At 36.3% G+C, this 13,229-nt stretch overlaps 2 protein-coding genes across 2 annotated transcripts; one reads left to right on the plus strand and one right to left on the minus strand.

Annotated features, from left to right (window-relative positions):
* Positions 1–1,547: 1,547 nt before the first annotated feature.
* On the minus strand, positions 1,548–5,884 carry LOC138885393 (uncharacterized). The gene is made up of 3 exons (XM_070166338.1): positions 5,411–5,884; positions 4,882–5,160; positions 1,548–1,604 (listed from the first exon to the last, which is right to left on the minus strand). Exons 1-3 carry the CDS (start codon positions 5,882–5,884, stop codon positions 1,548–1,550), a joined length of 810 nt encoding a protein of 269 aa, XP_070022439.1.
* Positions 5,885–7,854: 1,970 nt separating this feature from the next.
* On the plus strand, positions 7,855–11,661 carry LOC104242739 (probable LRR receptor-like serine/threonine-protein kinase At4g37250). The gene is made up of 2 exons (XM_009797819.2): positions 7,855–9,593; positions 10,743–11,661. The coding sequence occupies exons 1-2, from the start codon at positions 7,946–7,948 to the stop codon at positions 11,426–11,428; spliced, it is 2,334 nt and encodes a 777-aa protein (XP_009796121.1). The 5' UTR covers positions 7,855–7,945; the 3' UTR covers positions 11,429–11,661.
* Positions 11,662–13,229: the final 1,568 nt, after the last annotated feature.

Raw genomic sequence — 13,229 nt, forward strand, 5'->3', positions numbered from 1 at the left:
CAGAAAAAAGGAACCTTTCCTTTTCCCTTCTCCCTTACTTTTTTCTTGTTACGGACGCTGAATATTTTTCTAATGCTACCAATTATGCAGGTAAACCACATAACCAATAAAGTTTGGTTAACAGACCTGACTAATTAAATTAAGTTGGGTGAGGAGGGGGTTACGCTTTTTGGTTGAATTATAAATTAAAAGTAGATAAAGCTGCCATAACCATTTTAGAAAGTGCAAAGGAACACCAAAAATGTTTCCAGATTAATGAACATTTTATTGGATTCCTAATCCAATCAGTGATTAAAACAGAGGATTAGATCTCGGAAAAAGACTAAAGGTCCTTAACTACACATGTACATGTCTGGGTGTGATTTGGTTCTCGGAAATTGACTGCAGACCAAAGAAATCTTTGCTGGTAAGCAACTCAAGAGTGTGGGTTGCTCCAATGGAGCCAACATCCTCAGAAAACATTATTGTTATAAACTATAGTGCTAATTCCATAAGGTTTTAAGGTGGTCCATATTATGCTTCTACCATGAGAAAAATGAGTGATGGAATGACTATAATCATTCTCGCATTCTTTTTGCATTCAGCTTTAAGTAAGAGACTCATTAATTTCTTTCTTGGGAGTTGCGAGTTTGATCTTGCATTTGCCTAATTCTCCCCCCCCTCCCCCCCATGCTGCAGTTCTTGTTGGGAGTAATAACTGTTTACATTTTTAAAAGAACTGATAATTCCAGCAATCAGAAAACAACTCTTATCAAATGTGTTGGTCTGATAGCGACTATTACTACCAAAGTTATTCCCAATACATGAATATAGTAACTGTTAGAAAATAATAAACAAAATTGGTTTGGAGGCGTGAAAATCGACTGTCCTTAAAGAGTTATCGTCTGTATACTAATTTAGGGAAATACAAAACGATTCTCTTCAGGATACAAAAAAGCCTGCAATAACACTTGTGATTTTCTATATCCACTTCGTTGGAATTCTTGTGTATTTATAGGCAACCAACAGACCCTTTCAGAAAAGATGTCTTGTTTCACAAACAGACACGACTATTTATTCGAATTTTGAATTTAAAATTCAAATAAATTTGATTTTTCTGTTAAAAATAATTAACTCTAGGATCTCGTGCCTGTTGAGTCAATCTCGTGCCTGTTGAGACAATCTCGAGCCTGTTGAGTCAGTCTCGTGCCTATTGAGACAATCTCGTGTCTGTTATGTGTTATTTCATAATGATCAGTTCCGAGGCTAACAAGCACGGTACGAATAAGGTCGGTCCCGGGAGTATTTCACATGACAGGCACGGAACTTCTTTCTTCCGTTGTGGGAAGAATCCCACTTTCAACTTGCCAATAACAAACTATCTTACAATCCCCCACTAGTTTGTTATTTCACTTTATAACACTTGTGAATAATTGAAAGTATCTTTTACAGATTTGAACTTTCCTTTAGTGTAAGTATATTAAAGTTTTGACGAAGTTAATGGTATCTTAAGATTTGAACCACAAATCCTTGTGCCAAAACCGAAAATACCACACACACAGCGTTATCTAGTAGCTTAGAAAATCCAGTATTCGCTTTAGCACGTTTACGGCCATGTGCTCATCCTGAATTCATGAATATTTACAAGATCAACCCTTTAAATCTTGCTAGAAGCGGCACCACTTCAATATTCATATAGGTGGAATTAGTTACTATGTCCCTGTTACTCCAGACATTAATAATTCCATTAAGATTAATCAACCTCTTCATGTAACAGTATGCACTTTGGAGTTTGTCTTTATGCCCCTGTTATAACAAGCATTTAACAACTCCTTAACTCCTCACATAACAGTAAGTAGTACAATAGAATTAGGGCTCCTAAAGAGGAGATCAGTGCTTAAACAATACAAGTAACTTGTTATTACCCATTGAACTTATATTGTTAGAGTGTATACTAACTCAAAGTGGGGTTCCTATTCCTTGTATTTAATTTAAGGGTCTCAGCCCCATCCCTCCACAAGTTTGTTGTACTACATCTCTACCTAATGGCTTCGTAAGTGGATCAGCCAAATTCTTATTTGATCTCACATATATTATAGCTATAGCTCCATTTGTAATTAATTCTCTTATATAAGCATGTCTCAAGCTTATATGTCTCGATTTTCCATTATATATTTTATTGTGAGCAACACACATTGTAGTCTCACTATCACAGAATATGGAAATGGCTAGCATAGGTTGTGGCCACAACTTTATATCAAGTAACATATTCCTCAGCCATTCTGCTTCTTTTCCAGCAGCTGCTAATGCAATAAATTCAGATTCCATAGTAGAATGGGAAATACATGTTTGTTTCTTGGATGCCCAACTAATGGCTCCACCGCCTAGAGTAAATATCCATCCTGATGTGGATTTATTATCATTAACACTTGTAATCCAACTTGCATCAGAATATCCCTCTAATACATTAGGAAAACCATTATAGCAAATGCCTAAGTGCTTTGTATATTTTAAATATCCAAGTACTCTACTTATTGCTTTCCAATGATCATTACCTGGATTACTGGTAAACCTTGAAAGTTTACAAACAGCAAATGCAATGTCGGGTCTAGTGCAATGCATTGCATACATCATACTACCTATCGCACTTGCATACTCCAACTGTGCTACTGCTCTTCCAGTATTTGCAGTTAGCTTAACACTAGAATCATAAGGAGTATTATACCCCTTTATTCCTAAATGACTGAATTTAGTAAGGATTTTATCTATATAATGTGCTTGTGACAAAGTCACTTGCTTGTTATCTCTTTTGACCTTGATTCCCAAAATAGTATCAACTTCATTTAAATCCTTCATTTTAAAAACTGAGGTTAGATACTTCTTGGTCTCGGTAATTCCTTGTAGATTCGTACCAAAAATCAGCATGTCATCGACATATAAACAAATTATTACTCCATATTCTTTTGTAAATTTAGAGTAAATGCACTTGTCTGCATTATTATGTACGAATCCGGTTGATAGTATTACACTATCAAATCTTTCATGTCACTGTTTAGGCGCTTGTTTAAGACCATAAAGAGACTTTATCAATTTACAAACTTTCTTCTCGTTTTCCGGAAGAACAAATCCTTCAGGTTGTTGCATATATATTTCTTCACTAAGGTTCCCATTTAAAAAGGCTGTTTTAACATCCATTTGATGTACGTAAAGATCATAGATAGAGGCCAAGGATAAAAGGACTCTAATGGATGTTATTCTTGCAACAGGAGCATATGTATCAAAATAGTCTATGCCTTCCTTTTGAGTGAAACCTTTTGCAACTAATCTTGCTTTGAAGGTTTGGACAGAACCATCTGTATTGTACTTTCTCCTAAAGACCCACTTACAACCTATAGGTTTTGATCCAAGAGGAAGATCAACCAAAACCCAAGTGTTGTTGGATATAATTGAGTCTATTTCATCATTAATGGCCTCTTTCCAAAAGGCAGCGTCTCTAGAAGACACTGCTTCTTGAAACGTCTTTGGGTCTTCTTCAACATTTAATACAATAGGAATTTGATTACAAACGTTTGTCTTATCTCCTTCAACAAGAAATACTATAGATTGTGAAGAAATAAAATCAGAACCAAGATGTTTTTCTTTTCTTATTCTTTGGCTTTTCCTTGGTTCTATCTGCATATCATCACTTCTTTCCTTAGTTTTAATAATTTCAGAAAGCGACAATTTATTAGCATCGATACGTTTTCCATTTATTTCAGTCATTTCATCAACATTGTCATTTATAAATCTATTTTCAATAAATTCAACATGTATAGATTCTATAATGACATTAGATTCTAGATCTAGCAGTCTATAAGCTTTGGAGTGTTGTGCATATCCTACAAAAACACTTTTAATTCCTCTAGGACCCAATTTTGTTCTTTGATGGTCAGGTACTCTATAATAGGATATACACCCCCACACTTTAAAATAATTTAAATTTGGTTTTCTACCATTCCAAAGCTCATAAGGCGAAATATGCATACTCTTTGAAGGCACTCTATTTAAAATATAACATGCAGTTAGTAGTGCTTCACCCCATAAATTATGTGGCAAATGTGCATTAAGTAACATAGCATTAACCATATCCACCAAAGTTCTATTTTTTCTTTCCGCTAACCCATTTTGTTGAGGAGTATAAGGGGCACTCATTTGATGTATTAGGCCATGCTCTTCACAGAACTTATTAAATTCGTTAGGAAAATATTCTCCGCCTCTATCACTTCGAATAATTTTAATTTTCCTACTCCTTTGATTTTCCACAACAGACTTGTATTCTTTAAACTTTTGAAAAGCTTCGTCCTTAGTTCTAAGTAGGTAAACATATGTAAATCTAGAGAAGTCGTCTATAAAAGTAATAAAATATCTTTTGCCTCCACTAGTTAATTCTCCATTTAATTCACACAAATCTGAATGTATTAAATCTAATAGTTCTGTGGATCTTTCAACTTTACGAAATGGTTTCTTTGTCATCTTTGCTTGTATGCAAATTTCACATTTTATATGTTGAGTTTTACATGAGATATAACCATTTTTGGACATATAATTCAAGGAGCCAAAATTTAAATGTCCTAGTCTAGCATGCCATAAACAAGAATCAGACTCAACGATGTAAGCAGAAACATAATTTATTTCATTAATACTCAATTTGAACATGCCGTTACAGTTATAGCCTTTTCCAACAAAAACACCATTCTTAGACACTATTACATGATCAGACTCAATAACTATCTTGAAGCCTTTCTTTGACAGCAAAGCAGCGGACATTAAGTTTTTCTTCATATCAGGAACATGATACACATTCAGTAACGTCAACTTCTGGCCAGATGTGAAGTTAATCTCAATACTTCCTTTTCCAGCAACATCTGCCGCAACATGGTTTCCCATCAAGACTTGTTCAGAATCCTGCACTTCTGCATATGTCTTGAACATCTTCTTGTCATAACAGACATGAATAGTAGCACCTGAATCTAGCCACCAGTCTTGAGTATTTGTAGCAGCGGTAGCCACATTCAACTCTGTGACCATATCAATTTGCATTGCGGAAACCATGACAACCAGTCCTTGGGTAGAATTTTCCACTACGTTTGCCTTTTCAGAATTTCCAGATTTTTTTAATCTTTCCAGACTTTTCGGTTTTGCCTGCATTAAAATTTATTCCTGCCTTTCTATATCTGCAGTCCCGAATCATATGGCCTTTCTTTCCACAATGCTGACAACTAAAGTTCTTTCTCTTTTTAAAAGAAGACTTTTTGGAAACTTTCAGATGTTTGTTCCCACTTCCTGAATCATTCTGACTGACAAAATTGACTGCGGGACTCGAAGGCTGACTAATAGCATCATGAGCACGAGTCTCACTTTCAATTTGAATGTGAGTACGAAATTGTTCCACAGTCATTTTATCCATAGAATATAGGATTTTCTTTCTATAGTCATTCCATGAGGAAGGCAAATTCCAAAGAATAGCACCTATTTGAAGTGCATCAGGAAATTTAACTTCAAGATCACTTAGTTTTGATAGTAAGATTTGCAGTTCATGAATCTGATCCATTATAGGCCTAATATCAAATATTTTAAATTCAAAGTACTGTAGAGCTAGGAATTTGTCAATACCTCGTTTTTCATTCTGGTATGCAGTTTGTAGAGCAGTCCAAATCTCTCTTGGCGACTTCAGATTGCAGTAAAGATCATAGAGTCGATCTGTCAAAGTATTCAGAATATGGCCGCGACACAACAGTTCATCATGTTCTCGTTTCTTCCTTTCTTCCTTGACTACGTCAGAATCTTCTGCTGTGGGCTCAGGCATCGGAGGCAAGGCAGAATCAAGAACATAGTAGATATTGAGAGCGGACAACAAGAATATCATCTTGTCTCTCCAACGGGTAAAGTTCGTTCCATCAAAGCGATCAAGTTTGATGAACTCCTTCGGATTCTCAACAATAGACATCAATTTCTCCATAGCAGTATAACTCTTTAAGATTGTTAGAAAATAATAAACAAAATTGGCTTTGAGGCGTGAAAATCGACTGTCCTTAAAGAGTTATCGCATGTATACTAATTTAGGGAAAATACAAAACGATTCTCTTCAGGATACAACAAAGCCTGCAATAACACTTGTGATTTTCTATATCCACTTCGTTGGAATTCTTGTGTATTTATAGGCAACCAACAGACCCTTTCAGAAAAGATGTCTTGTTTCACAAACAGACACGACTATTTATTCGAATTTTGAATTTAAAATTCAAATAAATTTGATTTTTCTATTAAAAATAATTAACTCTAGGATCTCGTGCCTGTTGAGTCGATCTCGTGCCTGTTGAGTCAATCTCGTGCCTGTTGAGACAATCTCGTGCCTATTGAGTCAGTCTCGTGCCTGTTGAGACAATCTCGTGCCTGTTATGTGCTATTTCATAATGATCGAGGCTAACAGACACGGTACGAGTAAGGTCGGTCCCGGGAGTGTTTCACATGACAGGCACGGAACTTCTTTCTTCCGTTGTGGGAAGAATCTCACTTCCAACTTGTCAATAACAAACTATCTTACAGTAACAATATCCAACTCATAACCCGCTAGTCTTAGGGATTTTTCAAAAAAAAAAAAAAAAAAGGTTTCTCTTGATGCTATTCAAACTATCTTTCTTTTCAGCTCAACTACGTGAAACCAGACTTAATCAGAAGATCTATATTTTCGTCTATTGATTAATTATGAGTACACTCATAGCTAACATTGCTATCTATATGATAGATTTAGAAGTTTCCTAATTTAGAACTCTCGCGTGGATGACATGTCTTACATAAATGTACCTTATTAATTTCATGAAAAGATACAAATTAATGTTCTCAAATAAATAGTCCGATGATGAAAATGTCAACATTTGAATTTGAGCACGCGAGCCTGATTTTCAATATGTTGAACCTTTTACCCCTTAAAATTTGTTTGAAAAACAAAACCAAGTTAATGTAATTTATTCAAAATTATGTTATACAAATTCATAGCCACTAATACCAGACTCCCTTTGAAGAACAGATTTTTTGACCAGATGACTTCATCCTCCCCTCCCCCCCCCCCCCCCCCCAAAAAAAAAAAAAACCCCACACCCCTTTTTAATATATGTCTTATCTACTATAATTAATTAGTAGGTGAATTGTCTGAAACTTTTGATTTTAATAAATCCCAACGTTAGCAGAACATACAACTTGTGTCCCGTGAAAACACTGGAGGAATCCTTAAATGCAACTAAATATATACTACGTAGTACTTTCAGATCCAGTTTAACAAATCATAGTCCAGCACTACAATTTCTGGAAAAAAATCTAAATAATCTGCAGTAAAAATCTCTGTTCGTCACATGGAAAATGATAAATAAGACAGCCATAATGTTTAATAATTATAAGGAGAACCATTTTCTAAAGTCCATGTGTATAAGAGTAGTTCTGCAAAATCTAACCCTACCTTGGTGTCACCTAGCTACTAAAGATGCTATTCCCTTATTTAACTTAATTAAGTCTTTATTTTCCATTACTTTAAAACATTGTATTTTGGAACAGGAATATACAATGTAAGTAGTATGTCTTGGCAAACGTTAGCAAATATGTAAGCATTGGAAAAAGGAAATTACAGAAGTAGATATTGAAAGCAATTAATGGTGAAGTACTATATCTTAAATACTTAATGCTATCTACAATGGTCTGAACAAAGCATATTGGTGAGGAAGGTTGGTTTTCGGTGAGCTGTGTGTGTGTGTGTTTCTGCATTTTGGTCTAAAAAAAAAAAAAAACTTCTATTCACTGCTTCACATGGTCCCATTTGTATCATAAATCCCACTTATTCTTTTTTGCCTTTTTTTTTTTCTCTACTCTATTAATCAAGTAGTTTCCTCTCTCTCTCTAGAGAAAAAATAGAGATGTGGGAACATTTTGAGACAACATGAAATTCCAAATCTTTGATCTCCATTTATGGTGGAGGAGGATTATTGTTTTTCTTCTACTTGCATTTCAAGCTTCTGGGCTTAATACTGATGGAGTTTTGTTACTGACATTCAAGTATAATATTCTGAGTGACCCTTTAGGTGTGTTGCAAAAGTGGTATTCTTGGAATGAGACGCCATGTTTATGGACAGGGGTAACTTGTGGAAATTCAAATGTTTCAGACCCAAACCTACGAGTGATAGGGTTGTCTCTTCCCAATTCTCAGCTTATTGGTTCTGTTCCTTCTAGTCTTGGTATGATTCAATATCTTACAAATCTTGATCTTTCTAATAATTCCATTAATGGGTCTATTCCTCTTACTCTGTTTACTGCCCCTGAGCTGAAAAAACTTGATTTTTCTAATAACAGAATCTCCGGCGACTTGCCTGAGCTCGTCGGAGGTTTAAAGAATCTTCAGTTTCTTAATCTTTCCGGTAACTCTTTGGCGGGAAGGTTACCGGCAAATCTGACTAGTCTTCGTAACCTAGCTGTTGTTTCGTTGAAAGATAATTACTTTTTTGGTTCTCTTCCTGTTGGGTTTGAGTCAGTTCAATTTTTAGATCTGTCTTCTAATTTGATTAATGGATCGTTGCCTCCCAATTTTGGAGGCAATAATCTCCGTTACTTTAATGTTTCTTTTAATAGACTTTCTGGAGATATCCCACCAGAATTTGGCAGCAAAATTCCTCAAAATGCAACCTTAGATCTCTCCTACAACAATTTCAGTGGTGCAATTCCAGAGTCTAGTGTTTTTGTCAACCAAAGTAGAAAAGCTTTTTCTGGGAATCCCGAATTATGTGGTGACCCTCTGAAAAATTTGTGTCCAATTCCTTCTACCATAACAACTCTACCAAATGCCTCTGAACCAACTTCTTCTCCAGCAATTGCAGCCATTCCCAAGACCATTGACTCAAACCCAGCAGCAGCATCCCCAAACGGCTCTTCTAAAGGAGGAAAAAGTGGGCTGAAAACTAGCACAATTATAGGCATAATAGCTGGGGATATTGCAGCAGTAGGAGTTCTAGCACTGATTTTCATGTACGTATATCGAGCCAAAAAGAAGAAAAGAATAGAAAGTACGATAAAGCAAGAAGCCGAAACTGCAAAAGATTTTGACTGGGCATCGTCAGCATCTTCAGAAGAATACAACTGGTTAAGGTCATGGACTTGTTTGAAAAAACCAAGGCACGGAGATGGTGACGATTTATCAGAAACTTCCAATTCAGAGAGCCAAGAAAGTGAAATATCCCTAAAAGGTCAGCAAAATCACGTGACAACAGAGCAGAAAACAGGGGAATTGGTAACGGTTGATGGAGAAAGAGAGCTTGAGTTAGAGACATTGCTTAAAGCATCAGCTTACATTTTGGGAGCTAGTGGTTCGAGTATAATGTACAAGGCGGTGTTAGAAGATGGGACAACACTGGCTGTGCGGCGGATTGGAGAAAGCGGCGTCGAACGGTTTAAAGATTTCGAGAATCAGGTTAAGGTAATTGCTAAATTGGTGCATCCAAATTTGGTTAAAATCCGTGGCTTCTACTGGGGTGCTGAAGAGAAACTGGTCATCTACGATTTCGTTCCTAATGGCAGCCTTGCTAATGCACGTTACAGTAAGTCTTCCTTTTTCCATTTTTTGCTGTTTTCATGCTATCGTTAATACTAGATTTTAAAAAAAAAAAAAACTGAAGTCCATGTTTAAGTTGGCAATAAATTACACTTCAATAACATAACTGCCTTCATTGTTGTTATTTTACGGTGTTAGAGTTGGTAACAGTGTTGGAGTCAAAATATAAATAAGAAAGCATATGAAAATATTAAAGGGGGTCAACATATATACATCAAAATAAAACATTTAACCTATGTATGCGGTATCAATTGACTCCTCTAGCCAATGAGGGGCTCCGCCACTGGTTGGTAATACAGAGTAATCTTCATTATTATGCTCCTAAATTAGTTGGTTTACACTTGAGATTAAATTAATACAATTGCCTGAAAATTGGCTGGTCAATGCGTGTTAGAGGGGGAAATTTGTGTGTCAATTGTAAGAGAGAAAGGTTGTTGACTAGAGTTTGGAGGATAAAATTCTCAAAATTGAAATTGATTTATATGACTAGTACTACCTATTACCTAATTTCTTTCAATTGAATAATTGTAGTCCTTTAACATTTCGAAATATTAAAGTTTATAGTTTGTTGTGTTCTTTTGACATTGGTCCAATTAATATTCAAAATAAAGAAGGAATATTTAGCGCAACTTGGAAAAATCATAGTAGTACAAATTTCTGATAAAATGTGCGGGGACGGGGAAGTAAAGGAGGTGGTGGAGTAGTTGTAACTAATTAAAGGCTTTGTTTTTAATGTGGAAATAGCGGTAGTTCACTGCAAGTCAACCGTGTCTACTTCTGAATGGCCCACTGTCCCTGATTGCGATATACACATCCAAAATTGCATAATACGCCAAACGCCCCTCTTCTACTTGTCACTTGCATGGAAAATGACTGCCATTTTTAACATATTGCTCTGTAGGCCATGCGTATGCTTTTTTGGTTGTGTGCGCAATTCAGGCATTTCCTTTGTGTAGGGGACTCAAGATCAACAAAGACCAATGTATTTCAACAAGTTATATGAAATTATTCACTTTATTTTCTAAGTTATCGAATTACATTTACTGCAAATTACATGTTCTTATAGCTCGATCACATTGACCTGCTGGTGTGAAATACTTACTTATACTAACAGTGTGCATTCATGTGATTTCAGAAAAAGCTGGTTCTTCTCCGTGTCACGTACCCTGGGAAATCCGGCTAAAGATTGCTAAAGGCGTGGCCCGTGGGCTCACTTACATTCATGAAAAGAAGCACGTACACGGCAATTTGAAACCCAGTAACATTTTACTCGGGGCAGATATGGAACCCAAGATTGGAGATTTTGGAATTGAAAGGCTTGTAACAGGAGATAGCAGTCATAAGACCTATGGATCAGCTCGTAATTTTGGTAGCAAGAGGTCCACAGCCTCTCGAGATAGCTTCCAGGACTTCGCATCTGGGCCTACTCCTAGCCCAAGTCCAAGTGCATTGGGCATATCTCCTTACCATGCACCCGAGTCGCTTCGTAGCCTGAAACCCAACCCGAAATGGGACGTATTCTCGTTTGGGGTAGTGTTGCTGGAGTTGCTAACTGGAAAAGTGATTGTTTCGGATGAAATGGGACCCATCGGAGCTGCCACCTCCGCAGGTGAAGAGAAGAGTAAAGTGTTAAGGTTGGCTGATGTGGCGATCCGTGCTGACATGGAAGGGAAAGAAGATACCTTGTTGGCATTGTTGAAAGTTGGGTATAACTGTATATCACCAACGCCTCAGAAGAGACCAGGCATGAGAGAGGTGGTTCAAGCACTGGAAAAGTTTCCAAATAGTTCTACTACTTTACCATACTATTATGGCCCTTAGCAATTATAAAAAAAGATGGACACAATTAATTGTAGAAACCAGAGTCTTTGTATGTAATGAGACTGACGACTTGACGTTTCTTTTTTCCTATTTATTTTTTGTTTGCCCTTCCAATACAGGAGTATTAGCCATTTGAGTTTTAATCGTGGTCATCTTCATAGGTTTTGTGCTGTATTATTCTTAAGATAGTGACTTTGGATTATCTATATCTGACAATTCTCGGTGTTTGCTAATATGCATCTCTTCTCGTGTGTGTGTGTGTTTTTTAATTTGTCAAACTTCGCTTTTGACATTTAGAGCAATGAAGAAGACACACCTAGAACTTTATAAACACCAAATCAATTTCTGATATATATCTTTTGTGTTTGTTGGACAAGATACTCTGCCCTGAAACTGATTGATTTCATTTTGGACTTTAGGGTACTTATTTAGATGATGACTGACAGCATGAAATAAAGACAAAAAATACCACATTATTGCCAATGAAACTATTCAAATAAATAGTACTAGCATTCGTAGACTAGTAATCCTGGGATGGGACTGGGAGGCAAGAAAGATATGTGAACATATATTGTTTCAATCATGCATTTACCTAAAAGGGCTTACATATTAGATTTTTTTTTTTGGTAAATAAAACATTTAATTAAAACATAGTGCTTAATAGCCATTATAACATGAGATTTGTCTAGGCCACAAGGTGTCTATTCCATCTCTATCAAAAACTGAAATAGCAAAAACAGGCGGATAATAGTACAACATTAAATTAGCAAAAGAGTCCAAGCTGCATCCACTCTTGGCTAATGTATCCGCTACTCCACTAGCTTCTCTGGATGCATGCTTCAAAGTTGGCGTACCCGCCTCAGATAATAGGAATATGCAGTCATCAATAATATTTTGATAAAGACAGTTATCATTATTTATCAAGTTAATTAGTTCCTGACAATCTGTTTCAATGACTAGAGGGGTTAGTCTTTTTTGGATGGCTAGTTTTAGACCATGTAGTAAAGATATAGCTTCCATTTGGATATTTGTAGCATGAGCAAAGCCATATTGAATCCTAGTATCCAATTGCCATTACTATCCCTGAATATTCCTCCTATTCCTGGGTTTTCTAGGCAAGAACCATCGATGTTTAGTTTAAATAGCTCCGTGGTGGGGGGTTCCCATTTTGTATGGATGGTCTTTTTGGTATATTGGAGGGGCTCCATTTGCTTAGGAAGAGGAATTCCTGGGCACTATTGGTTGCTAGGCTAATATTGGGATATAAGTTATTTTTTTGAAAGATCTTTTCATTTCTGGTGGTCCATATATACCAGAGGAGGAAGGGTAGGAAAACTGGCCAGCTGATGTAGTGAATAAAGCATTTATTTGATTTTAGTTGTTGTTTCAGCCAATTGAAAGTAGTGAGCTCGTTATCCGATTGGGGATAGTTGTGCTTTATGTGGCATTATCCCCATATTGCCCTTGAGTAAGTACATCTGAATAGCAAGTGTTTGATATCCTCTTTTTCCAATCCACATATGCTACATGTGTCAGAAGGACAGATATTGCGTTTTGCTAGAAGTGCGGCTGTTGGAAGTCTGTTAAGGACGAGCAGCCATATGAAGTATTTTAGTTTGTTCAAGGTAATGCTTTTTCAGATCCAACTAAAGTCTAAGTTGTTGTCTAATTCAGTGTTGTCTTGGTTAGAGAGTACATCATAGGCTGCCTTGATAGAGAATGAGTTGTACCCTGGGGAATTCCATGTAATGTTGTCCCTACTTGGTTGGAATTGTTGTATATAGATGTTGTGGATTTTTTG

The sequence above is a fragment of the Nicotiana sylvestris genome, chromosome 2, assembly GCF_000393655.2.
Source record: "Nicotiana sylvestris chromosome 2, ASM39365v2, whole genome shotgun sequence".
Taxonomy (NCBI): Eukaryota; Viridiplantae; Streptophyta; class Magnoliopsida; order Solanales; family Solanaceae; genus Nicotiana; species Nicotiana sylvestris.

What these genes read in the sequence shown, in the direction of transcription:
- LOC138885393 (XM_070166338.1), bottom strand. Translation starts at nt 5,884, where the DNA reads ATGATATTCTTGTTGTCCGCTCTCAATATCTACTATGTTCTTGATTCT. An exon ending in ATTCTATGGATAAAATGACT is followed by an intron (nt 5,161 to 5,410) that starts GTGGAACAATTT and finishes ATTTTAATGCAG; the next exon opens with GCAAAACCGAAAAGTCTGGA. An exon ending in GAAACCATGTTGCGGCAGAT is followed by an intron (nt 1,605 to 4,881) that starts GTTGCTGGAAAA and finishes TCATGAATTCAG; the next exon opens with GATGAGCACATGGCCGTAAA.
- LOC104242739 (XM_009797819.2), top strand. Translation starts at nt 7,946, where the DNA reads ATGAAATTCCAAATCTTTGATCTCCATTTATGGTGGAGGAGGATTATT. An exon ending in CCTTGCTAATGCACGTTACA is followed by an intron (nt 9,594 to 10,742) that starts GTAAGTCTTCCT and finishes ATGTGATTTCAG; the next exon opens with AAAAAGCTGGTTCTTCTCCG.